At 48.0% G+C, this 24,854-nt stretch overlaps 1 protein-coding gene and 1 pseudogene across 1 annotated transcript; one reads left to right on the top strand and one right to left on the bottom strand.

Annotated features, from left to right (window-relative positions):
* Positions 1-18: 18 nt before the first annotated feature.
* Positions 19-18,358, bottom strand: LOC118092376 (zinc finger protein 282). The gene is made up of 7 exons (XM_060281011.1): positions 18,125-18,358; positions 12,208-12,609; positions 10,454-10,580; positions 8,391-8,510; positions 5,326-5,436; positions 3,713-3,829; positions 19-2,085 (listed from the first exon to the last, which is right to left on the bottom strand). The coding sequence occupies exons 1-7, from the start codon at positions 18,146-18,148 to the stop codon at positions 1,367-1,369; spliced, it is 1,620 nt and encodes a 539-aa protein (XP_060136994.1). The 5' UTR covers positions 18,149-18,358; the 3' UTR covers positions 19-1,366.
* Positions 18,359-24,520: 6,162 nt separating this feature from the next.
* On the top strand, positions 24,521-24,629 carry LOC118092406 (5S ribosomal RNA; annotated as a pseudogene).
* Positions 24,630-24,854: the final 225 nt, after the last annotated feature.

Raw genomic sequence — 24,854 nt, forward strand, 5'->3', positions numbered from 1 at the left:
GAGTCCCATGGACTGCAAGAAGATCAAACCTATCCATTCTGAAGGAAATCAGCCCTGAGTGCTCACTGGAAGGACAGATCCTGAAGCTGAGGCTCCAATACTTTGGCCACCTCATGAGATGAGAAGACTCCCTGGAAAAGACCCTGATGTTGGGAAATATGGAGGGCACAAGGAGAAGGGGACGGCAGAGGACGAGATGGTTGGACAGTGTTCTCGAAGCTACCAACATGAGTCTGACCAAACTGCAGGAGGCAGTGGAAGACAGGAGTGCCTGGCGTGCTATGGTCCATGGGGGTCACGAAGAGTCGGGCACGACTAAACGACTAAACAACACAGTTCTATGATCCTATGAATAAAAACTGCAACCAGAAATAATTCTCTTTTTTAACGTTTATTTTTAAAACAGAGTTGGACTGCGCCGTCATGAGATAAAAGGAATTTCTTTTTTAAAATAAAAGCAATGGCATGGGAGGAAAGAGGGACGAGAACGAATAAATATACTTGCGGTGGGATAAAGAAATGCGGGGGTTGGGGTTCGGTGGGGGGGGTGAGACCTGGAAAAGGTGCTTTGCAGTGAAACTGTTCAGAGGCTTGTGAACAGAAGCAGGCCCTGAGGGGAGAAGAGAAAAGAAAAGAAAAGCAGGAGGCTAGAGGCTCAAATAAGTCCCGTGGAGGGCAAGAGGAGCAGCGCAATCTGGCCGCCCAGGAGAAAGAAACAACGTCCTTATTTGTACATACGAGAAGCCACGTTTTAGCCAAAAAGGGTCCATTCCGGGGGCTTCTGCTCAAGGCTAACGTCCTGCTAGAATTGCAATCATTCCTTCCAGATGGGTGGGGGGGGGAGAGGAAAAACCCAATTTGAGACATGGAGGGTAGTGAGCTGGGTTTGGGTTTTGGAATTTGGTTTCTGAGCCTTTAGAACACACATGCGGAAGCTGCCGCCACGCTCCTGCAACCCTCTCCTCAACGAGGGCTAGAAACATCCCTAAGCGAAACCGTCAGATCCTCAGCGTCCGTCTCCGGGAAGTCTAGCGGTTCCGGCCTGCGGCAGACGGCGCCGACCGCGGCGTCCCTTGTCGGTTCCGCTCGTTTTTTTGTTCCACAAAGGCCGATTCGGGAGCAAACCGCCTCCCTTTGGGCGGTGTGTATTTGGGGAACAAGATGGGGCTGCCCATCTGTGGCATTCGCAGAACCAAGCCGGCCTCGTTTCGCTCCCACCGTCCAGCGGTCTTTGCAGCGGCTATGCCCCCCGCGCCGGGCAGAATCAGGAGGCACTGGAGGGGAAGGAGGCTGAGGGGAGGAGCTTTTTTTGCGGGGGGGAGAAGGAGTGCGAGAGAGAGCTGTTCCTCCTCACCCCCGCCGGGCCTTACGGGAGAGGCTCCCCGCCCAGGGAGGGCAGCAGCCTCTGGGCGGGGGGCTCGGCGCTGTGAGTCCTCAGGTGGTCCTTGAGGGACTCCTTGTAGCGGAAGCTCCTCCCGCACTCGGCGCACTGGTAGGGCCTCTCCCCGGTGTGGATGCGCTGGTGCTTGAGCAGGTTCTGCTTGCGGATGAACCGCTTGCCGCAGACGGGGCACTGGAAGGGCCTCTCGCCCGTGTGCAGCCGCTGGTGGTTCTGCAGGTGCTCCTTGCGGCTGTAGCACTTGCCGCACTCCTCGCACTTGTAGGGCCGCTCCCCGCGGTGCGTCATCTGGTGGCGCACCAGGCCCGAGTGGCAGTTGAAGCTCTTGCGGCACTCGGCGCACTCGTAGGGCCGCTCCTGGCTGTGGTGGCTCCGCTGGTGCACCTTAAGGCTCTTCTTCACCCCAAACATCTTCCCGCACTCGCTGCAGCCGTGGGGGCGCTCGGCCGGCGCCTGGGGGGCAAAGAGGCCTTGCAACTCGCTCTCTAACTCAATGGATTTACCCGGTCGGCTCCTGGCGGGGCTCAGGGGCGGCGCGACCGGGCCGGCTGGGCCCACGTAGGTTTCCATCGCCGCCGCCCCGGCAACTCCGGGGGCCTCCCCGTGGAACATGGAATCCCTGGTCCGCGCCGGTTCTTCCGGGCACGAGCGCTGGGTCTCGGCTTTGACGGCCATCGCGTCGCCAGCTGGGGGGGAAGAGAGGAAACGGGCCGCAGTTATTCATCCCGGCCACCGGGGGTGGCAAAGGAAGTCACTTCCACAGGGGGGTTATTCGGTAGAGAGACTGGGAGAGTTTAGCCCAAGGGGCACAGCTCAGGGGCCACCAACAGGGTGCCCATGGGCACAATGGAACCCTTGAGATCTCCCCCCCCAATGGCTCTCACAACACCTCCCATCTCCCCTTATCCTGAGGTGGTGAGACCCTTTTCTCCTTTGAGAAGGATAGAGAGCTGAAGGAGGAAGTTGAAAGAGGGGCACTCTTTCCCACTTCCTCCTCCTGCTCTATGGGCATTTCAGGTTTAATGCCGCTAAAAGCACATTCTTTGTCTGCTACTAAGAGATTTAGGCAGAATAACATAAATATGTACACACTCTCAGGGGTTGGCTGATCTGGAAGAAGAAGGACTAGATTGAGGAGGGTTGGACTAGGAGACCCTTGGGGTCCCTTCCAACTCGACAGTTCAATGACAGTTGTCCGTGGGGTGTTGCCTACAGCACTTGTTCATAAACCCAATTGTACCATAGCGGCCTAGTCTCCCGTTTTCCCCGGGAAATCCCCGTTTTTCCAGCTGTTCCTAGCTGAAAAAACGATTTTTTTTGTTTCCCCCCGGTTTATTCTGGCGTGGCGCCATTTTGGAACTGGGCGGAGCATGCTCAGAAGCGACTTTTGATGCTGCTCTGCCCAGTTCCAAAATGGCGGCAGTGCTACTTCTGCTATTTCCGGCCCAGTCCCTTATTTCTCTGACAGCAACTTGGCAGGTTTGAATTGTACCCACGTGCCTAAACTGTTTGGACGCCCCAGCACAATTCATTCACATCGTTATTCTACAATGTTTATAAAGCACCTACATTTTCTAAGTGATGTACAGAGACAGTTCCTGCTTGAACAGGGGTCCCCAGACTACGGCCCGGGGGCCGGATGCGGCCCAATTAGCCTGCCAATCCGGCCCGCGATGACCCCCGCTGCCCGCTCTTACGGCGCGCAGCGCGGCAGCTCTCTTCCGGGTTGGGAAAAAAGCGCTGAAAATCCTTTGTGCGCATGCGTATGGGCCTCTCCCGACCCGGAAGAAGTCATTTCTGGTGCACTTCTGGGTCGGGGGAGGCCCACGCGCATGTGCACAACGGATTTTCGGCGCTTTTCCCACCCTGGAAGTGCGCCGCCACGCCAGTAAGCGCCCGTGCGCATGCGCACGGGCGCGCACTCCCCTGCCCGCCGGCCCGCACAGGCCCGCGCTCCCCCGCCCTCCGGCCCGCCGCGCGATCGGCGCGGTGGGAACCGGCCCAAACGCCGGTAAGTCTGGGGACCCCTGTGCTTGAAGGTTCACAATCTCATGGACGTGACACAAAAGGAAAAAGGAATGGGGAGGGAAGAGGAAAGAGGGAAGAGACCTAGCACCGCAGAGTTGAAAGGGACAAGGGTCATCTAGCCCAACCCCCAACATGGGGCTCGAAAGCAAGCAATGAAGCAGCTGCTTCTTCCCTGGCTGATAGGGTGGAGCCATAATAGTCTCCCCCGTGTCATGATTATATTTCTGGAAGGAAGGGATTGCAACTAGAACTGATGCAGACATGCTCCTCCTAAAGGCTGCTCACCTGCGCCGGGGCCCGTAAGGATGTCTCTCTCTGCCGACTCCCAATGCTCCCTGACGCACGGTTCCTCTTGCTTAATCCACGATAAGAAGTCATGGGCAGACATGAGGCCCTCGGCACCTTTGGGAAGAGAACCAAACAAAACACTTGAGAAGAAGGCAGCCCTCGTGTCGGCCAGGCGAACGAGAACCTCAGCATGGCCGCCCGAACCCTGGCGCAGCAGAGGTCAAAGCCTGTCCATCAAAAAGATTGACCTGTTCTGGCCTTCCCCAACCAGGCGCCCAGCTTCAGCTGTTCTGCACTACAACTCCCATTAGCCCAGCCAGCACGACTGGAAATTTCCAGTCCGAAACATCTGGCACAGGTTGGCCTGTTCTACAGGTGAAACTCGGAAAATTAGAATATCATCGAAAAGTGCATTTATTTCAGCAATGCAACTTAAAAGGTGAAACCAATATATGAGATGGATGCATGACATGCAAATCAAGATATGCCAAGCCTTGATTTGTTATCATTGTAATTATTTGTCGTTAGGCGGGTCAATAATAAATGGAATGTAATTAATGAAATGTAATAGCGATGTTTATTTTTGTATTATTGTAACTATTTGTTTTATTACTGTGGGATTTCCAAAAGGAAGCATTTGTAAAAAATAAAAATAAAAAAATAAGTTGCATTACTGAAATACAGTAAATGCACATTTCAACGATATTCTAATTTTCCGAGTTTCATCTGTACTAAAAAGCGAGTCTCAAAAAACAAGATGACAATGGAAGCCCTATAGAGCAGGGACCCCCCCAAGCTGGTACCCGCCAGATGTTTTGGACTACAACTCCCATCAGCACCCAGGCAGTTGGTGAGAGTGACCGTCCAACATGTCTGGAGAGCACCAGTTTGGTTCAAATGACAAGAAAGAAGTTAGGGGGAACTTTGGGAGACTATTAGCTGGCCAGCCAGTGGTGGAACGGACTCCCTTGGAAGGTGGATCATTGAAGGTTTCTCAGCTGGGGTTGGGTGGCCATTTGTTAGGGATTCTTAAGCTGCGGTTCCTCAGGACCACAATCCCTCTTTCCATAGGAACCTACCCAGACCCTGAGATCATCTTTTGAGGCCCTCCTTCGTGTGCCTCCTCCTCGAGAGGTCAGGAGGGTGGCAACACAAGAACAGGGCCTTCTCTGCAGTGGCTCCCCGCCTGTGGAATGCTCTCCCCAGTGAAGTTCGCCTGGCTCCTTCATTATACACCTTTAGGCGCCAGGCAAAAATGTTTTAACCAGGCCTTTAGTTGATCCGATTTACATCCTATGCCCTTTCAAAATGTGTTTTTTTAAGGGGGTGGGTGGGCTATTGAGTTGTTGTTTTCATTTTCACTATGTACTTTTTTATTTTATATCTTGATTTTATTCTGTGAACCGCCCTGAGACCGCCGGGTATAGAGCGGTATATAAATAATAATAATGATAATGATGATGATGATGATGATAATAATAATAATAATAATAATAATAATAATAATAATAATAATAATAACAATTCCTGCATTGCAGGGGTTGGACTAGATGACCCTTGGATCCCTTTCCAACCCTTCTGTTCTACAATCCTGCAGTCAGGCAAATCACCTGAACAAGGATCTGTTGGCATCCCTCTTTCCTCTGTGAACTGGCCTCCCCCTGCAAAGGGCTCCTCTTGCTTGATGCGGCTCAGGACGTCCGGCGTGCAAATCAAGGGTTCTGTTAACAGGAGGGAAAGGACAGAGGAAGAGATTCTTTAACAGGCTTGCCGACCCAAGGGAGATCCCTCTCCGCCTTCTCCAAATTTCAGGTGCAGAAAACCTAACCTAAAATTCCACATCTGGTAAACATAAGGAAACCTCAATTGGAGGTTTTTTTAAAAGCAGAGGTTGGATGGCCATCTGCCAGGGATTCCTTAGTCGTGATTCCTGAACTGCATCGCAGCGGGTTGGGCTGGATGACCCCTGGGGGTCCCGTCCAACGCTACAATTCTATTATTCTATAAGAAGGCAGTGGTTGCTCCCTTCTGAAAGGAGGGAAAAGGTAACCACTCTTGCCACTATATGAGGTGCTGTTGTGTCCGCAGGTATCTTGTTGGGGACATCAGCAGAAGAGCAATTTTTTCTTTTCTTTTTGAAAACAACCAAGCTTCCGTGCTTGGATCTGAAAGCTGCTTTTCTGACAAGGGAGCTGGAAGGAGATTTATGATAATTGAGAGGCTGTACAGCCCATTTAGGCAGCCGGGAGTGTCTCCTGTGTGCAAATATTATTTATGACTCTTGGTTGCTGGATAGGAGTTTTGAGAGGGGCTGTCAAGATGGAAGACCAGAAGAAAATTATGGGACCCATAATCCTGATCTATGCAGCTAATCAATATGAAATCAGTTTCTAATTGGTTTGGAAATTCCTGACTGGTATACAGTCGTACCTCGGAAGTTGAACTCCTTGCAAGTCGAACGCTGCAAATCCGGAAGTGAGTGTTCTGTCTGTGAACGTTCTTTGGAAGCCGAATGTCTGACACGGGTTCCGCGGCTTCCAATTGGCCGCAGGAGCTTCCTGCGGCCAATCGGAAGCTGCGCCTTGGTTTCCGAATGTTTTGGAAGTCGAACGGACTTCCGGAACGGATTCTGTTTGGCTTCCGAGGCATGACTGTACTAAGAGAAAGTCAGTCAGGATGGAGGACTGATATAGAACAGTTTCAAAAGCTGGTAGCTTGGTAAAGACGCAAAAAGAATTAGGCCACATCTGCGCTGTACTTTGGAGTTCTGGCTTTCCGCAAAAAATCCTGGGAACTGTAGTTTGTCAAAGGTATACCTGAAGGAGCATCTCCACCTCCATCGCTCTGCCCGGACACTGAGGTACAGTGCCGAGGGACTTCTGGCGGTTCCCTCGCTGCGAGAAGTCAAGTTACAGGGAACCAGGCAGAGGGCCTTCTCGGTAGTGGCACCCGCCCTGTGGAACGCCCTCCCACAAGATGTCAAAGAGAAAAATAACTATCAGACTTTTAGAGGACATCTGAAGGCAGCCCTGTTTAGGGAAGCTTTTAATCTTTAAAAAATTAGTGTATTTTAATGTTGGAAGCCGCCCAGAGTGGCTGGGGAAACCCAGCCAGATGTGCGGGGTATAAATATATTATTATTATTATTATTATTATTATTATTATTATTATTATTATTATTAAAGGTGCTTCAAGTTGTTATGAGACCCCTGATTCCCTCACAGAGCTACAATTCCCAGATTTCTCCAGGGGAGGGGGAGAGAGAGAGCCTAAATTTTAAACTACTCTGGGAATTGTAGCTCTGTAAGTAGAGCATTGCACCCGGCGAACTCCCATTTGCGCCAGCTGGGCCGATTCTGCTAGGCTGTTTGATATGCAAATGGGCGTTAAATGATATGCAATGGAGACTTGCAAATGAGCTGCAGCCCTATTTCATTTGCAATGGCCCATTCTGCACCTGCCCTGGCAATGAACATGGGTTTCATCCCTGCCAGGGTAGATAAGATTTTTTTGATTTAAATCAGATTTTGTAAAATCTAAATTGGATTTCAAATTAAGATGCTTTTGGAGGAAAAATATTTCGAAAGATTGTTTTCTATTTAAGTTGCATTATAGTCCAAAGGCTATTAATCAGGAAATAAGGATTTGTTTTAAGTTTTTCATGTGCGCTAAAACTCAGTCTGTTTTCTTTTTAAATCGTGTAACCACATCAGTTAACAAACATGGATACATATGCTATAACGTTATTGTTTTAGTTAAATAAATTGTTTAAATTGTTATTAAGGAAATGATCATTTTTCTCCTTCCAATGAAGTACAGCAGAAAAGTTGTGCAAACAGAAACAATAATTTCACAATTATCTGTCTATGTGTTTCTAATAGTATAACCAAATCAGTAAATTTTGATATAAAAAGGTAAAGGGACCCCTGAGCATTAGGTCCAGTCGTGACCGACTCTGGGGTTGCGCGCTCATCTCGCATTATTGGCCGAGGGAGCCGGCGTATAGCTTCCAGGTCATGTGGCCAGCATGACAAAGCCGCTTCTGGCAAACCAGAGCAGCACACGGAAACACCGTTTACCTTCCCGCTGTAGCGGTTCCTATTTATCTACTTGCATTTTGACGTGCTTTCGAACTGCTAGGTTGGCAGGAGCTGGGACCAAGCAACGGGAGCTCACCCCGTCACAGGGATTCGAACCGCCGACCTTCTGATCAGCAAGCCCTAGGCTCAGTGGTTTAACCCACAGCGCCACCTGGGTCCCTAATTTTTTGATATATAGTAACTGTAAAAACTACTCTGAAAAACTACTCTGTAAAAACTATTCCAAAAATGAAACCTTCGTCTGGTTGTATTAAGATTATACCAGCAAGAATGAGTCTTTCTTTAAAAAGAGAGAGATTTAAATCAAGTCTTAATGACTAGTGATTTAAATTGTGATTTAAATTGTGATTTAAATTGTGATTTAAATTATGATTTAAATTGATTTGATTTAAATCAAATCCACCCTGATCCCTGCAATAGAAAATACGAAGGGGAAACTCCTGTTTTCTTTAAATGTGGTATTTTCCCAGCGGCAATAATGTCTGGCCTATAATGGCCCAGATTTTTAGAATCGACCTACTCTTCCCCACACACCATTTCCCCATCCCCAATCTCTTCCGAATTGCCTTCTTCACCTGTGCAAGGATCCGCGGAGATCTCCCTCTCCTTTGTGCTATGCTGCTCTGGAATGCATGGCTCTGCCCCGCGTTCAATCCTGGGATGAGCCTCCGGCTTGGAAAGGTTACCCTCCGCTCCTGGAGAAACAGGGATAATGCTTCTCTAAAACATATGTTTTTTTTCATTGTCCTATATTGAAAGACTTTTGGCAGGAGGTAACCGAAACCATCAACAGAACTGTACGGAACAACGTCACATTTACAAAGCAAAACATCCTCCTGAATTATATGCCCAGCAGATGGAACCTTATAGTAAAAGGACAATACGTGTGGGCTCTCCGTGCCCTTGCCAGGGCATAAAGTCGAAAACTGGTGAATTGGAAAAATAAAAATGTGGCTCCCTTCTACAATTGGATTGAAGACTTATACAAACTCACAACATATGGACAACTTGCATACAAACGCAGACTTGCCATGGATAAATTCAATGATATTTGGAATCCATTCTTACAGACACCGTACCGTAATAGGTTAAGATCTGGTGAAGTACAATACAGTGGTACCTCGGTTTAAGTACACAATTGGTTCCAGAAGTCTGTACTTAACCTGAAGCGTACTTAACCTGAAGCGAACTTTCCCACTGAAAGTAATGGAAAGTGGATTAATCCGTTCCAGACAGGTCCGCAGAGTACTAAAACTGAAAGTACTCAAACCGGAGCGTATTTAAACCGAGGTATGACTGTAACAACCTTGTAAAATATACAGTTTGGGATTCCCCCTCCCAATCCCACCATTGTTTTCCCTTCTGCACAGGTTCTGTTTCTCCTTTTCATTTGCATCTCACCATGTTTGGTACACATATAAAAGGTAAAGGGACCCCTGACCATTCGGTCCAGTCATGGCCAACTCTGGGGTTGTGGTGCTCATCTCGCTTTACTGGCCGAGGGAGCTGGCGTACAGCTTCCAGGTCATGTGGCCAGCATGACAAAGGCGCTTCTGGCGAACCAGAGCAGCAAATGGAAATGCCGTTTACCTTCCCGCTGTAGCGGTTCCTATTTATCTACTTGCACTTTGACGTGCTTTCCAACTGCTAGGTTGGCAGGAGCAGGGACCGAGCAACGGGAGCTCACCCCGTCGCAGGGATTCGAACCGCCGACCTTTTGATCCTTTTCGTTTGCATCTCACCATGTTTGGTACACATATAGTTTGGTACTATTTGAACTTTCAATAAAGATGTTACAAAAAAACCCCACACCCCCAAAAACCCAATAAGGAAGGAATGGAGAAGAGAAGATAAAGACTTTGAAGGAGAAGAATGAAATTTATCTAGCTCTCTTCCCCCTCCCCAGAAAACACAAGTTCATCCTTCATCGCTCCATGATTTCTCCTTACAGATCCCGAAAAATCCCACCGTTCTGAGCACAGCCTTCCTAAACCTTGTGCTTTCCTGATGTTACAAAAAAAGGTTGCAGCGCTGGGACTTTTTTAGTTTAGAGAAAAGGTAAAAGGTGACATGATAGAACAGCGTTTCCCAAACTCAGGTCTCCAGCTGGTTTTGGACTACAACTCCCATCATCCCCAGCTAGCAAGATCTGGGGTGATGGGAATTGTAGTCCGAAAACAGCTGGAGACCCAAGTTTGGGAAACAATGTGTTGGAAGTTCATAATGTTAGGTCGGAGAAAAGTTCTCCCTCTCTCATAACGCTCGAACCTGTGGGCATCCAATGCGAAATTCAGGACCGATAAAAGAAAAGCCATCTTCATGCAGTGTAAACTGTGGAACTCCCTCCCACAGGATTCCGTTTGGCCACTGTGAGAACAGGATGCTTGGCAAGAGCCTGGCTAAAATCGGAATTAGCGTCCAGAACGGTGGCTAAATGCTGTGATCTTTGAAGTCTGCTTTCTGAATCTTGCTTCTCCCCAAAAACCCAACTGGCAAGCCGCAATCCGTTCAGGAAATCTCACAGGTCATAGCAGGATAACGAATACCGGCCTCCCTTACAGGGTTGTCGCGAGGACTGTGTGTGCAAAATGCTTCAAACCCTCTAAATACGACGCAAGCGAAATGGTGGTTTCCGTACCTAGGGTGAGCAAAGACTCGTAGTTCTCCTTCACGAGATTGTTGTACAGGTCCTTCTGCCACTCGGCCAAGTTCTTCCACTCCTCGGCAGAAAAATACACGGCAATGTCGACAAACGTCACCGGCATCTGCAAATTATTGTAATTATTGTCATTATTATTACAGAGCCAACGCAGTGTAGTGGTTAGAGTGACGGGCTAGGACCTGCGAGAGACCAGGGTTCAAATCCCTGCTCAGCCACAGGAACCAAATGCCCATTAGAGGAAGCCTGCAAGCAGGATTCGAACCCCAGAGCAACTCTCCCTTTGTGTAGTTTCCAGAAAGTGGCACCCCAAGGCATGGAGGCAGAACAAAACCATCATGCCTAGTAGCCTTTGATAGTCCTCTCCTCCATGAATGGCTCTAATCCTTTTTTGGCTTTTATCAAAGGCTACCAAGTTGGTAGCTGTCTCTGCCTCCTGCAGCAGGAAGTTCCACTGGTTAACTATGTGCTTTGTGAAAAAGTAACTTGGGCCAGCCACGGCCTCTCAGCCTAACCTATCTCACAGGGTTAGTTGTGCGTATTAAACGAAGGGAAGGCCAGGGAAACCATGTACATCCACCTTGTAGTAAAAGATGGGTAAAAACAAAAAAGAATTGTCTTTTATATTTTTATTTTATGCTGGTTATAATGCATGTGCTTGCTTGCTTGTTCATTGTAAGCTGCTTTGAGTTACCTTCGTTAGGAAAATGCAGCTAATAAATTTAATAAAGTCCTTGGTGCACATCCGGGAGGCAAGTGGATGGCCAGGGAGCCTGCCCTAGGTCTTACCTTCATAGAATTATTGTAGAGTTGGGTGGTTTCCACACACATCTAAAAACCGTTCTGAAAATGCTTTCAAAATACACTGAATTTTCCATAAGGCTCACCATCGCCATCTAGAGTCACATGGTACACTGCACTTAAAACATACTTGAAATGTTTTATTTGTACAGTATAGCTGAGTCCTTGGAAGGGACCCCGAGCATCATCTAGTCCAACCCTCTGCAATGCAGGAATAAGCAGCTCTCCCATATGGGGATCGAACCTGCAACCTTGGTGTTATCAGCGCCACGCTCTAACCCAGGCTTTCTCAACCTCGGCCTTCCAGCTGTTTTGTGACTACAATTCCCATCATAGAATCATAGAGTTGGAAGAGACCACAAGGGCCATCCAGTCCAACCCCCTGCAAAGCAGGAAACACCATCAAAGCATTCCTGACATATGGCTGTCAAGCCTCTGCTTAAAGACCTCTAAATAAGGAGACTCCACCACACTCTTTGGCAGCAAATTCCACTGCCGAACAGCTCTTACTGTCAGGAAGTTCTTCCTAATGTTTAGGTGGAATCTTGTAGTTTGAATCCATTGCTCCGTGTCCGCTTCTCTGGAGCAGCAGAAAACAACCTTTCTCCCTCCTCTATATGACATCCTTTTATACATTTGAACATGGCTATAATCCCTGACCACTGGTCCTACTAGCTAGGGATCATGGGAGTTGTAGGCCAAAAACATCTGGAGGGCCAAGGTTGAGGAAGCCTGCTCTAACCAATTGAACCCTGCAGCTCAACCATCCCAATTTAAGCAGGGCATCTTGGAACTACAGAAGCCGTCTCGGCTTCCGACGGTATCCCATAATGCCCCTTTTTCTTTTTCGCTCTGGCTCCCGCGAGAGCTCAGGATGAAACAAACAAGCGCCCTGGTTTGGATCCCCCCCCCAGACGCTGGAGGGGACGTACCTTGGGGATTTCTCCCTTAGCCCCCGGCGGGAGTCTCAGGACCCAGAAGTTGCGGTTCTTGAGCAGGTTCTCCACGTTCTCCAGCCTCCTCTGCAGCAGCCCGTACTCCTGGATGAGGGTCCCCAGCACGGCCCACTTGCTCTCCAGCTGGTTCCCAAACTCCATGGCCGTCTTCTCGCAGTCCAGCAGCTTCTTCTCGGCTGTCCCAGACCGGCCCTCCAGGCTGAGCAGGCGGGTGGCCAACAGGTCTATCTTCCTCTCCATGGCCTGGACCGTGGCCACGACGCTCCACAGGGACGCCTCCGCCGTGTGAAGCTGAGCTTCCCGCATGTGGCTAAGCTCGGGGACGAGGGGGGGCTGGAGCGGCATCAGATGCTGAGCTTCCACATTCCATTCCTGGATCTGGAGAGAAGATCTGAGCGGTCAGCGAAGCTGGGGAGCGTCTCCCCCCCCCCCAGACAAACCCATCTCTTACTGCTTCTCTTTTAGAATCATAGAGTTGGAAGAGACCACAAGGGCCATCCAGTCCAACCCCCTGCCAAGCAGGAAACACCATCAAAGCATTCCTGACAGATGGCTGTCAAGCCTCTGCTTAAAGACCTCTAAAGAAGGAGACTCCACCACACTCCTTGGCAGCAAATTCCACTGCCGAACAGCTCTTACTGTCAGGAAGTTCTTCCTAATGTTTAGGTGGAATCTTCTTTCTTAAAGTTTGAATCCATTGTTCCATGTCCGCTTCTCTGGAGCAGCAGAAAACAATCTTTCTCCCTCCTCCATATGACATCCTTTCATATATTTGAACACGGCTATCATATCACCCCTTAACCTTCTCTTAAACATACCCAGCTCCCTAAGTCATTCCTCATAAGGCATCGTTTCCAGGCCTTTGACCATTTTGGTTGCCCTCCTCTGGACACGTTCCAGCTTGTCAGTATCCTTCTTGAACTGTGGTGCCCAGAACTGGACACAGTACTCCAGGTGAGGTCTGACCAGAGCAGAATACAGTGGTACTATTACTTCCCTTGATCTAGATGCTATACTCCTATTGATGCAGCCCAGAATTGCATTGGCTTTTTTAGCTGCTGCATCACTTTATTACTTTGGAGCATTTGCATCCTACTCTTCACCCGAAAAAGGCTCCCAGAGCAGCTAGCATGCAATCAATTTTTTTAAAAAATGACAGTCTCTGCCTGGAGGCTTGCAATATTTGAAAAACACGGCACACAAGGAATGATGGACAAGGAGGGAAGAGGAAAAGGAAGCTCAAGACCCAGCACCCAGTTTCTAAAAAGGTGCTCCTGTAATGACTAAATTTCAGGAGGGTGAAGCTCTCCGTGGAGGCTCACCAAGTCAGTACAGAATCTGGTACTTGCAGACAGCGTTCTCAGAACCCCGAGTTTCATTTCACCGGACAAAAAATAAAGTTTCTAGACCTCATTGTTACAAGGTAGGTTTGCAAGTATGTGGCAGATTAGGGGGGGGGTCATAGCTCACTGGTATGGTATATGATTTGCATGCTGAAGGTCTCACGTTTATTCCAGGTGAAGCAATGGTCGGATTCTGTATAAGACAGTTTCCTAATGCCTGGTAAACCTTTGTAAGGTGCAGGAATAGGATGGGGTATCCAAAACTGTTTGAGCTTTGCAAAATCCAAAGCTGGAGAAAAAATATACAAGGTAGTATGTCTTGGCTCCCATGATGGAAGAAAGCTGGGATATAAATGCAAGAAAATAAACAAATTAAGTTGTGTGCATCTTGTGTTGGATTTGTGTCATTTATACTGCTTGCAGAATCCATCTCTCCATTATTCACCTGGGTGGAGAATTGCAGTAGTCTTAGCACCACGTATACAAAACAGAATTAACCTACGTCACTGAAACATTCCAAACATTATCACAACCAGATAGGGCTGAAAATATTAATTGGTTTAATTTGTAGATTGAAGCTCTAGAGGATTTTTCATCGATCGCTGAGAGCCAATATGAATTGCTGAAGCATTACGGTGGTTTTATTTATTTCAGGGCATTTGGATCTTCTTCCCACACTTGACATTCTCTCTTGCCATGTCAGAGTGGTACGCCACTTTTAGACTGATGTTTCAAACATTTATTATTATTATTATTATTATTATTATTATTATTAACCTGCCCTTCACTCTCAAGGTCCCAGAGCAGGTTGCAACATTAAACACGATATTAAAAGCACTTTAAAAATACTTGCAATCACAAAAACAAGGTGACTCCTACAAATATACACTTCAGGTTTCAAGGACCAGGGTAAAAAGGTCAATATTCACAGGAAATTCTGCTGGGGAAGGAGTTCTACAACTTAGGGGAAAGTGTTTCAGCCTTGGGACCAAAGGCATCAATGCATCTTAAATTAAGACTTCTACAACAGACAATAACACTCAGAATTTATTGGACTCCTTTACATTTATATAAAAAAGGACTAGCTAAAAATGGCTTTTTGCTGGAGATACAAGAAGGACAATGCCTCTTTCAACATATGTTTTTACAGTGCTCTACAGCATATTTTAGGGATACGGGTGGCGCTGTGGTCTAAACCACTGAGCCCCTAGGGCTTGCTGATCAGAAGTTGGCGGTTCGAATCCCCACAACGGGGTGAGCTCCCATTGCTCGGTCCCAGCTCCTGCCAACCTAGCAGTTCAAAAGCACGTCAAAGTGCAAGTAGATAAATAGATACCGCTCCAGCAGGAAGGTAAACGGCATTTCCATTTGCTGCTCTGGTTCGCCAGAAGCAGCTTAGTCATGCTGGCCACATTGCCTGGAAGCTGTACGCTGGCTCCCTTGGCCAGTAAAGTGAGATGAGCGCCGCAACCCCAGAGTCGTCCGCGACTGGACCTAACGGTTAGGGGTCCCTTTACCGTTATCTTAAATTTACTAAGTTTGGGGAGGAAGTGCTGAGCTATATAAACATGACCGTATGGGGAAAGCTAACATTTTCAGAGGAGAATATTATTTTGAATTATATAGCTATTTTATGGAAACTGATAACGGAAATGGATTCCACACTAAGAGACTGAAACTGATGAACTGGAAGAATGCAGATGCGATTCCTTTTAATCAATGGATTGACAATGCGACAACACCAGCAGCTTATGAATGGATTGCTTAGAGACTTTGCTTTTGACAAATATATTGATGTTTGGAACGAGTTGATACAGAATGTAGCAGGTTTATTAATAACCATATGTGTTTTAAGATACTAATATTGCTTAGTATGGAAATGTAACTAATTATACTAATTGCATTACGCTGTACTTTTTGCACCTTTCTTTTCCGCACTTATTGAACTCTTGTCTTTTATCGCTTTCTTTCTTTATAAATGAAATTCATCCAATAAAATGTCAATATAAAAAACAGGGGCTGCCCTAGAGATGGCAATCTTTCTGACACCCCAAACCTCTGGGGGCAGAAGGTCCCCTCTGCCAATCCTGGCACCCAAGAGGGTCTGTAGCATCTGGGGTCTAATAATAATCATTCATTATTATTAAGTTTAAGTCGTTTACGGCTTTGAACGCCAAATTGAGCACCCTGAACTGGGCTTGTATTTACTGAAATATGACATGATATTTTGGGGTGCACGAGGGCTTGGCCCTGAAAGATGGCTGAGAAGAGCCTCTTTCAACCAGTCCCCCTCCAGATCAGGCATAGGCAAACTCCGGCCCTCCAGATGTTTTGAGACTACAATTCCCATCATCCCTGACCACTGGTCCTGTTAGCTAGGGATGATGGGAATTGTAGTTCCAAAACATCTGGAGGGCCGGAGTTGGCCTATGCCTGCTCCAGACGTTGTTGGACTACAACTCCCATCAGCCCTAGCCTGGAAACCAGACGCCACCTTCTCCCTGCCACAGACACCAAGAAGCAAAAACCCCATTTTAATGGAGCGCCAAAGGCTGGCCAGACCCACACCATAATTTTCATGGCCCTTCCCCGCCTTCCAAGAACCCTGGGAACTGTAGTTGGCTCCCTCACAGAGCTGCAATTCCATGCACCCTTTAAAAACAACAACACTAGAGTTCCCAGGATAATACTGGGGGGGAACCAAATGTTTCAAATGTGCATTAATTTCCTAGTACGGATGTGGTCCAAAGGTCCACCTCCTAGGGGGCTGTTTGTGTGTTAATGTCAGAGTAAGAAGCACTTGGGGATCTGGTAAAGCTAAAGGCATTTTTGTGTGTGTGCTTGTATGCAACACTTAAATTAGGACTCTGGAGACTGCTCTTGCTCTAAGTCAGTTTCCCAAACTTGGGTCTCCAGCTGTTGTAGGACTACAATTCCCATCATCCCTGACCACTAAACCTGCTAGCTATGGATGACGGGAGTTGTAGTCCAACTACAGCTGGAGACCCAATTTTGGGCAACACTTCCCTGGCAACCTTAACCTATCTGATTATTTTAAAATGATATTTTAAAGTACTGTATGCTTAACTGTGTCCCCGCGCCCCATTCTCTTATTTTAAGGGTGTTTTTTTTTTAATCACTGGGGACTACAATTTTGAGACTACATTTCCCATCATCCCTAACAGCTGGTTCTGCTAGCTTTGGATGCTGGGAGTTGTAGTCAAAGGCAAGAGGTTGGGATCACTTGTCAGGTGTGAATGCAGGAGGGGCCAAGCAGTTCCTACCAAGTTTACCCAAGTTGCTAGAGAGAGAGAGCTGAGCAGCAGTGTGGTGTAGTGGTTAGAGCACCAGAGTACAACTTGGGAAACAAGGTTTCAAGCCTCCACTGGGTCGTGAAGGGACCTTGGGCCGGTCACTGCCTCTCAGCCTAAACCTTGTTGTTGTGGGGAGTAAATGAAGAGTGGGGGGAGAACCCACCTCAAGCTCCTTGGATATGAATGCAACAAATTAATAGCAATAATATTAACTGGCAACCCAAGCGCTGTGTCACTGCAAGGAAGGGGTCAGCTATTCATTACTGGGAGGCCCCAAGAGAAAGGGTGGCAGGGAGAAAAAATATCATTACTGGTGGGGGGGGGGGGAAGAGATCACTCCATACCCCCACCGGGGCAGCCCCCCCTTTTCTGTAAAGGAAATTGAGCATCTTTTCAGAGGTCCCCAAAGTTGCAGACATAGCCAGAGGCTTGTGCAGAAACAGCATGGCTGCATCCGAGAGCATCCAAAATGCCCACTCTCCTCCCCAGATATCTGTGCCCCCCCCCCAAGTCCCGAGAAGCCAAGGAGGATCCTGAAGCAGCCGGGGCCCATCCAGGAAAAATGAAGCAGAGGGGAAAAGATGGGAAATATTTTACTCGGCCTCCCCAGGAAAATATTTGAGGGTCCAGGCAACCCTTGCAAAGTTGAACTGGCATGGACATTCAAATGGGGCGTGTGATTGATTATGTGGGGCAGAGCTTACCTGGGCCCCCCAACATGTTATTCTACGGTAGTACAATACTGCCCCGCACCTCCAGCTATTGCCATGGGACCTCTTCCTTCACATCACCCCCCCTCCTTCCAGTATCATTCATACCAGCCCTGCCTCCCCCCACCCCACCCCGGGAGCCCCCTCCCCCACTCTGGATCAGCCTCTCTTTCCTCCTCCCGACGCATCCTCCTCTCCCAAGGAAAATCAAAGAGATCCTCTCCCCCCGCCACACACACACACACACAAAAGAGATCTCCTAATCGATCTCCTCCCCCAAGACATCCCCCCCCCGCGCGCGCTCTTTAACACTCCCAGCAAAACTACTGGGCTCTACTGGGGTGGGGGGAGGCCCGCTTTCCCACTCCATCCCACCACCCCAGGCAGCAAAGGCCTAACACCCCCCCCCACTTCTCCTCTCCCCCAACCAGCTCCGGACTCCGAATCAACTTCTCGATCCGGATCGTGCCATCTCCCCCCCCCCCAGGCCCCCTTGCCCTCCATCCCTCCCCCTCTCCCGGCTCACCTGGGCAGGGGCCCATTCGGCCATGGCCCTCGGCTACTGGGGGGGCTGTGGGCGGGAGAAGGGCCCGATCGGGGCTCCAGGGCCGGGCTGGGGGGTCCCGGGGTGGGCGCGGGAGGGGAGCAGCCGGAGGATCGGGCGCAGGAGGCGGGCGGGCGCGCGGCTGGGCTGCTCACATCCGAGGGAAACATACAAGGCGCAATTGTAGCGATTTGGGGGGAAGGAAAAAAAGCAACACTCGCAACGGGGGCCTGGCCGGGAAGCGCGCCCCCTGCAGGGCCGAGGCGGAGCCGCTTCTCGCCCGCTTCTCCCGCCCCACAATTTATCCTGCCTACGTAAACGACTTGGGATTTACAAAAGGAGAAAGGCGTCCCCGAGCCTCGGAGGGACACGCGTCACGCCTTCGTTCACAGGTTACGCTCGCCCTGCCGCGCGGGAAAGACGCCGCCTTTACAAATCGCGGACGTGGCCGGTTCACACGTGCACCGGGTTGGGGTTGGGTTGTTGCTTTTTGCCTCCTCCCCCTCGCGCCCTCGTGGATTGGAAGCGCGCAGCCGGCGCGGCTAGGGGAAAACGGTCCCGCAGACACGTGTCTTTCGCCGGGGGGTTGTACATCGTGCGCGGGTTGCTCCAAGCTTCCAGGAATGGAGGGGAAAAGGGATTGCAACTACCTGCAGTTTCCCCCCCAAACTTGGTTCTCCAGCTGCAGTTGGACTACAATTCCCATCATCCCTGACCACTGGTCCTACTAGCTAAGGATGATGGGAGTTGTAGTCCAACTGCAGCTGGCGACCCAAGTTTGGGAAACACTTTCCTGGCGGCAACATTGACCTATTTTACTATATTAAAATGATATTTTAAAAGATGCTTAACTGTGTCCCCACCCCACCCCTTTCTCTTATTTTAAGGATATTTTTGTAATCACTGATGGGTTTCTTTTGAAGTTAATTAGTTAATAAATAAACAAACCCACACTCTCCTGCTTTTTGTCAACGACGCAGCTGGCTAAACCAGTGTTCCCCAACTTGGTGCCCTCCAAGGTACTGGGACTCAAACTCCCAATCGACTCCCCCAGCCAGACAGGCGATTGGGATTACGATTCCCACCAGCACCCAGCCAGCTGATGGGAGTTGTAGAGCAAAAAAACTGAGAGCAACACTTTCTAGTGTAGACACATTTGGCTTCAAGCGATCAAGCCAGATTATGATGCTTGGATATCAAGTGATGTACGATATCTCCCTTGTTCGCCAGCAAAGGCAAATTTCCAGAATTTGACACCCCAAATCAAGCCCTCCCCAACCCATGTGCTTAATTTTCTCTCTCGGTGCTTAAAAGTGCTTTGACTTTGGCCAGATTTTCCAACCGTGAGAAAGGTCTGATGGTAGATACTCAGTGTAGGAAAAACATTGCTATCTAAAGCATCTGAATGTGTTTTGCAGGGGTTGGGAAAAAGAAGGATTCATAAAGTCCAAGGTTGTGTTTTCAAAACAGAGGGCAGATGATGTAGAAAGAGAAGCAAAAGAAATCATGGGCTCATAAAACGGAAGCGTTGGAAGGGACCCCAAAGGTCATCTAGCCCAACCCCTTGCAATGCAGGAATCACAGCTGAAGAATCCCTGACAGGTGGCCATCCAAACTCCGTCCAAAAACTTCCAGCGAGAGTCCACCATCTTCTGAGTGGGTCCGTTCCCTTGTCAATCAGCCATCGCTGCCATAAAATTTTTCCTGGAACAATGGCCAAATTTCATGTTTTGGTGGGGGAAGAGGGGTTTTTATACATCTGAATTTTGACACGTAAGAAATAAAATCCCACCAAAGAGTATAGAAGTGTTCTGGGTTTCCCTTACCCTTAGAAATGTGAAATCTCTGCAGCAGTCAGCGCTCAAATGGGCCAAATAATTTCTTCTTGCAACCAGAAGCCATGTAATAAATTCCTTAGATCGGACAATTACTATTTGATTGTCCCACTTGTTCAAATTGGCAAATTATGCTCCTAGGTGTGTTTGCTTAGATTTTTGATTTTTTTTTTTAAGCCTGTACTTTTGATTTGACACTATTTTTTAAAAAAAAAATGGGCATCATCTGGCCCACGTACAAAATGGTGCCCTGATGCAGGAAACAGCTTGGCAAAACTCATAGGGGGCAAAGAGCGCGACGTCTCTCTGATTGAAATGAAATCAGAAGGCTGGGTTCTCAAGAACCAACAGGGACACAATTGAATAAATAGACACCTTTTTCACCGTTCAAAATATTTCCTGACCAGCGTTCACCATGAGCAATCCTGCGGAGCAATAAACACAGCTGAAACGATAACATCTATCGGTACAATAGAACAGGGGCGTAGGAAGCAGGAAATAAAAGTTTAAAAATTCATCAGTTATGGACATTGTCTTGCAACTGGCATCCTGCGATCTCCTGAGCGAAGACTCTTGTTTTCAGTTGGTGTCAAAGTAAGACAAGAACAAGTGCCAACTCGACCTCAAGAGTACTGTAGAGATAATTCCTTGACTGGGCTGTCAACTCAGAGAAGACCCAGCTCACTGTGTAATGCAAACCCCACAACATTCCTCAGATGTGAATAGGGACATTTCTCATTCCCCCCACAACTGATCCTCTTCGACCCCTCAAACACCGACTCCACCAACCTGAAAAAACTCCTTTATTCCAGTTTTATTTTATTCTTTGGTAGATTAACAAAAAGGGGGGGAAATACACACCAATAAATAACTTTTTACAAAGGGGCAAGATTAGATGTGGACACAAAGTTTTTTTTGTTTTGTTTTTTTAAATCAATAATCCTTGCGCTCCACCCTGCTCCTCCTTTCTTCCCACTCAGGGCGGTCATGCCCTCTGCCTGGTTCTCGGAGCCAGTCGTCAAGTGGGTCTCAGTGGCTGCCCAAGGGAGAGGCGACGGGATGTTCCCTTACTGGACAAGCACTGGTTCATCACCCCCCCCAAGCTCTACAGTGGCAGCACGGGTGGAAGAAATGGGGACCTTCTGGGATCAAATCAGATTTTCCAGAAAATTGAGACACTTGGAGGGTATGGATACAGCAGCCTGCCAGAAAGACCCCAATGCACTAGAAGGCAGATACCTGGTGGGGAGAACCCTCCTTTTCATATCTTTGTCCAAAGTTGGGTAGCCAGCACAGGCACCATGATTTGGGCCGGACAATATATAGTCTGGAGGGGGCTGGGGAATGCATGTGATTATTATATATTTATTTGGAGCAGGGTCTTCAGCCAAAAAGGCCCTAGTACAGATACAAAAAAAACCCCAACAAACAAGAATGTCCCTACCCACAGGCTTGCAATTTTTTAAAGAAGCCACACGACACACAAGGGGAACAGGACAAGGAGGTAGATTCAGGTAGGTAGCCATGTTGGTCTGACACAGTCGAAATATATATATATATAATAGTTCAGTAGCACCTTGGAGACTAAGTTTGTCCTTGGTATAAGCTTTCGTGTGCATGCACACTTTTTCATCTAAACAGTTGTCCCTATAATGACCGGCTGGCACAGTTCAAGGCAGGAGGTGTCTGGTGAAGGTGGGCCTTTAGCAAAGCTCTACCTCTCCTGCGAATCAGAACCAGTAAAGGCAGTGAACGTCCTGTGTGAGTGTCCAGAGGCGGCTGCAGGCTGGACGATGGTCAACGGAGGTCTATTCCTGGCAAGACAGAAGTACTATTTCCTGGGTGATGTTGTAAGAATTTTGAGGTCATATATATAATAAATGTTCATAAATGTACCAAGCAAACAGTACAGGAAGTCAGGCCTGAAAACCATTTTGATTCTCCCTAAACGACCAAATGTTTCTCTGCAAGGAGAGAAGGGGGGTGAAGGAACTTTCTCATTGTCTCAAGAATTAAAGTGATTTCCATCTCAAAGGAATGGCCGGGCTACCCAGGAAAAGGCAAACTAAGGACTTTGTTAAATTAATAAATTACATAGTAAACAGGACAGGATTTCATGCTAATGCCTCCTCACACCCAACCGCTTACCAACAATACTTGCATTTACATCTTGTCAAATTCAGGGACATCTCTGTAATCAAGCCATCTCCAGAATAATCAGGGTGCCATTTCCAGAAGATTCACAGATAAAGCTCACAAGTACTCTTGTTTACTTAAAATGTTAATCTCCCCTTCCCACTTTTTTTCTGCTCCATCCACTTACATGTACAGCCAAAGGTATATAAGGGAAAATGTTCTCTTGTTCAGGGTTCCTCTTGCCATCTCTGCATTGGGGGGGAACCTCTGTTATAACAGAACTCTATTTTTTTAAATAAAGATCATGCTTTGCTTTACAAGTTATGGGTTTTGGTCTTTGTCGTTTTATCCCGACCAAAAGGAGCCTAGGTCTATCTGCTCCTTAGAGGATTTCAGTCCTCCTTATGAGGCTGATCTCCCTTTAAGGAAACTTATTAATTTTTATATCAGTGACCTCCACCCCATCCCACCTGAAATGCACCCGCCATATTTGAAACACACACACCCTTTCACACCCAGAGTCACACAGAAAGACAGGATGAGAGACATGCAGACAGAAGGACAAACAAGCGCACCAGCTTCAGTCCATGAATATCCACGCAGCTTCTGTCAATGGGCTGCCAAAAGTGAATTTCAACCAGCTTGCATCCTTGATCAGTGCCTGGAGGATCTGTGCATCGTTGGTTGTCAAGTATTTATATGTGGATTTATTTTTCGGTTGTTCTTCCTTATTAATATTCTGCTCCCCAAACTCTGCAGCTTTCTCTTGTTTGTTGTTCCCCTGAGCAAACTTCAGACTCTTTCTCACTCACAAATTTCATTGAAATAAATAAATCAGTACACATGGCAACATCCTACAGCAGAGCTTTCCAAACTTTTCATGTTGGTGACACACTTTTCAGACTTGCATCATTTCACGACACAGTGATTCGGTTTTACTAGCAAACCAGAGGTTAAACTAACCCCTTTCTAGCCCCGGGAGGAATGTGGGGAACATACACACAACACACAACCCAAACAATAATGTATCGCAACACAATTTGGCAAGCTCTCTGTCCTACAGCTTAGCAGAACGCTTTTGAGTACCTGGGCGCGGAAAATCGACAAATTATAACACATTATTACAATACGCAATACAAATTGTAACAATTTTGTTTCAAAGCTTGTGTGGGGTTTTGTGTGTTTGTATGTGCTGGAACGGTTGCAAATCATGTTGATGTTTCATTTTATTAGTTGCATTTAAAAAACAATTATTATTACTATTACATGTAGGTAGCCGTGTTGGTCTGAGTCAAAACAAAATAAAACAATTCCTTCAGTAGCACCTTAAAGACCAACTAAGTTTTTATTTTGGTATGAGCTTTCATGTGCATGCACACTTCATCAGATACACTGAAACAGAAATTATTATTATTATTATTGAATTTATTTACCACCCTATGCCCGGGGTCACTTTAATAATGACAATATTTACCTTTTGAATAAATTGTTTTGAATAATTAATTAATTGAATAAATTAATTTTAATACATGATGAACTGCAATCTTTATTATTTTAATGAAACCTAGCAAACAAATACATCGGTGCCCTCTGAGCACCTGCCCACCCAGCCCAAACCTCCCAGGCTCCAAGATTTGCAAAGCAACCATGTTGTTTTGGGAACCCTCCCCTTCCTTTCCGAAGAAAGAGGCGGAAGTTTTCTGCTGGTCTGATCTCACATCCGGGTGTCCCGTTTTTTGTCAAGAGAGAGCGCTCTCCGTGTAACGGCGGCGACAGCGCCACCTGCGGGCGGGAGGGCAGAACAGCACCAAAGCAGCACAACTCCCTGCGGGCAGCGAGCCGATTGCGCCCGCCCGCCCGCGCACCTTCTTCGCCCCGCCCCGGGAGGAGAGCCGCAGAGCTGCTCCGGGCCGGGAATGCTTAAGGGTTACGCATGCGCACGCAGGCCGCGTCCGCCGCTGCTTATTCATCTGGTGGCCGTGTCGCCCGCGCGCCGTTCTTTTCTGAGGGATGGCTGGGCAGCGCCACCTGCCGGCAGGAGCGAGGAGAGCACAGGCTCTGACCACTGCAACCCACGCCAAGTTCTGGGATTTAGCAGAGCAGAGCGTAAAATAAAATAAAATAAAATACACGGTGGAGGAGCTAAGCGGTTTTTTTTGCAGCTCTTGCACGGTTGCAATTCCGGAGGAAAGGCATTCCGCTGCTGCAAAGCCCCGGTTGCAGGTCCCAGCCCTTTCCTGCCTGCAAGATTTGGAAGGAGAGAGGGAGAGAAAGCAAGGGAGATGCAATTCTCCCCGGGCAGGCAGCACTGGGAGATAGCAGGAGCAGGAAAAAGAGCTTGGCGAGATGCAAACTCTTGCAAAGGCAGAGTCAGGACTAGAAAAGCGCTATTGAAAGCTCTTCTGCTGCCTACAGCCACACCACCCTGAAAGCACCCGATCTCGGAAGTTAAGCAGGGTCGGGCCTGGTTAGTACTTGGATGGGATTACGCCTGGGAATACTGGGTGCGGTAGGCATTTTTTGCATTGCCCCTTTTGCAACTCAGACCGAGGAATCCCCTCCTCTTTATCAAACTTCACGGGCTTTAAGGCACATTTGATGCAGAAGTGGCTGGGAAATGCTCTCTCTTCCGTGTCACAATTTCCCCTGAAATTGCAGCCAGTGACACGCCACGACCCCAAGGGGAAATTCATGCGTGTGAAAAATCTGCACCAAATCTCCCTTTTAAGGTGTCAGAACAG

The sequence above is a fragment of the Zootoca vivipara genome, chromosome 12, assembly GCF_963506605.1.
Source record: "Zootoca vivipara chromosome 12, rZooViv1.1, whole genome shotgun sequence".
Classification (NCBI taxonomy): domain Eukaryota; kingdom Metazoa; phylum Chordata; class Lepidosauria; order Squamata; family Lacertidae; genus Zootoca; species Zootoca vivipara.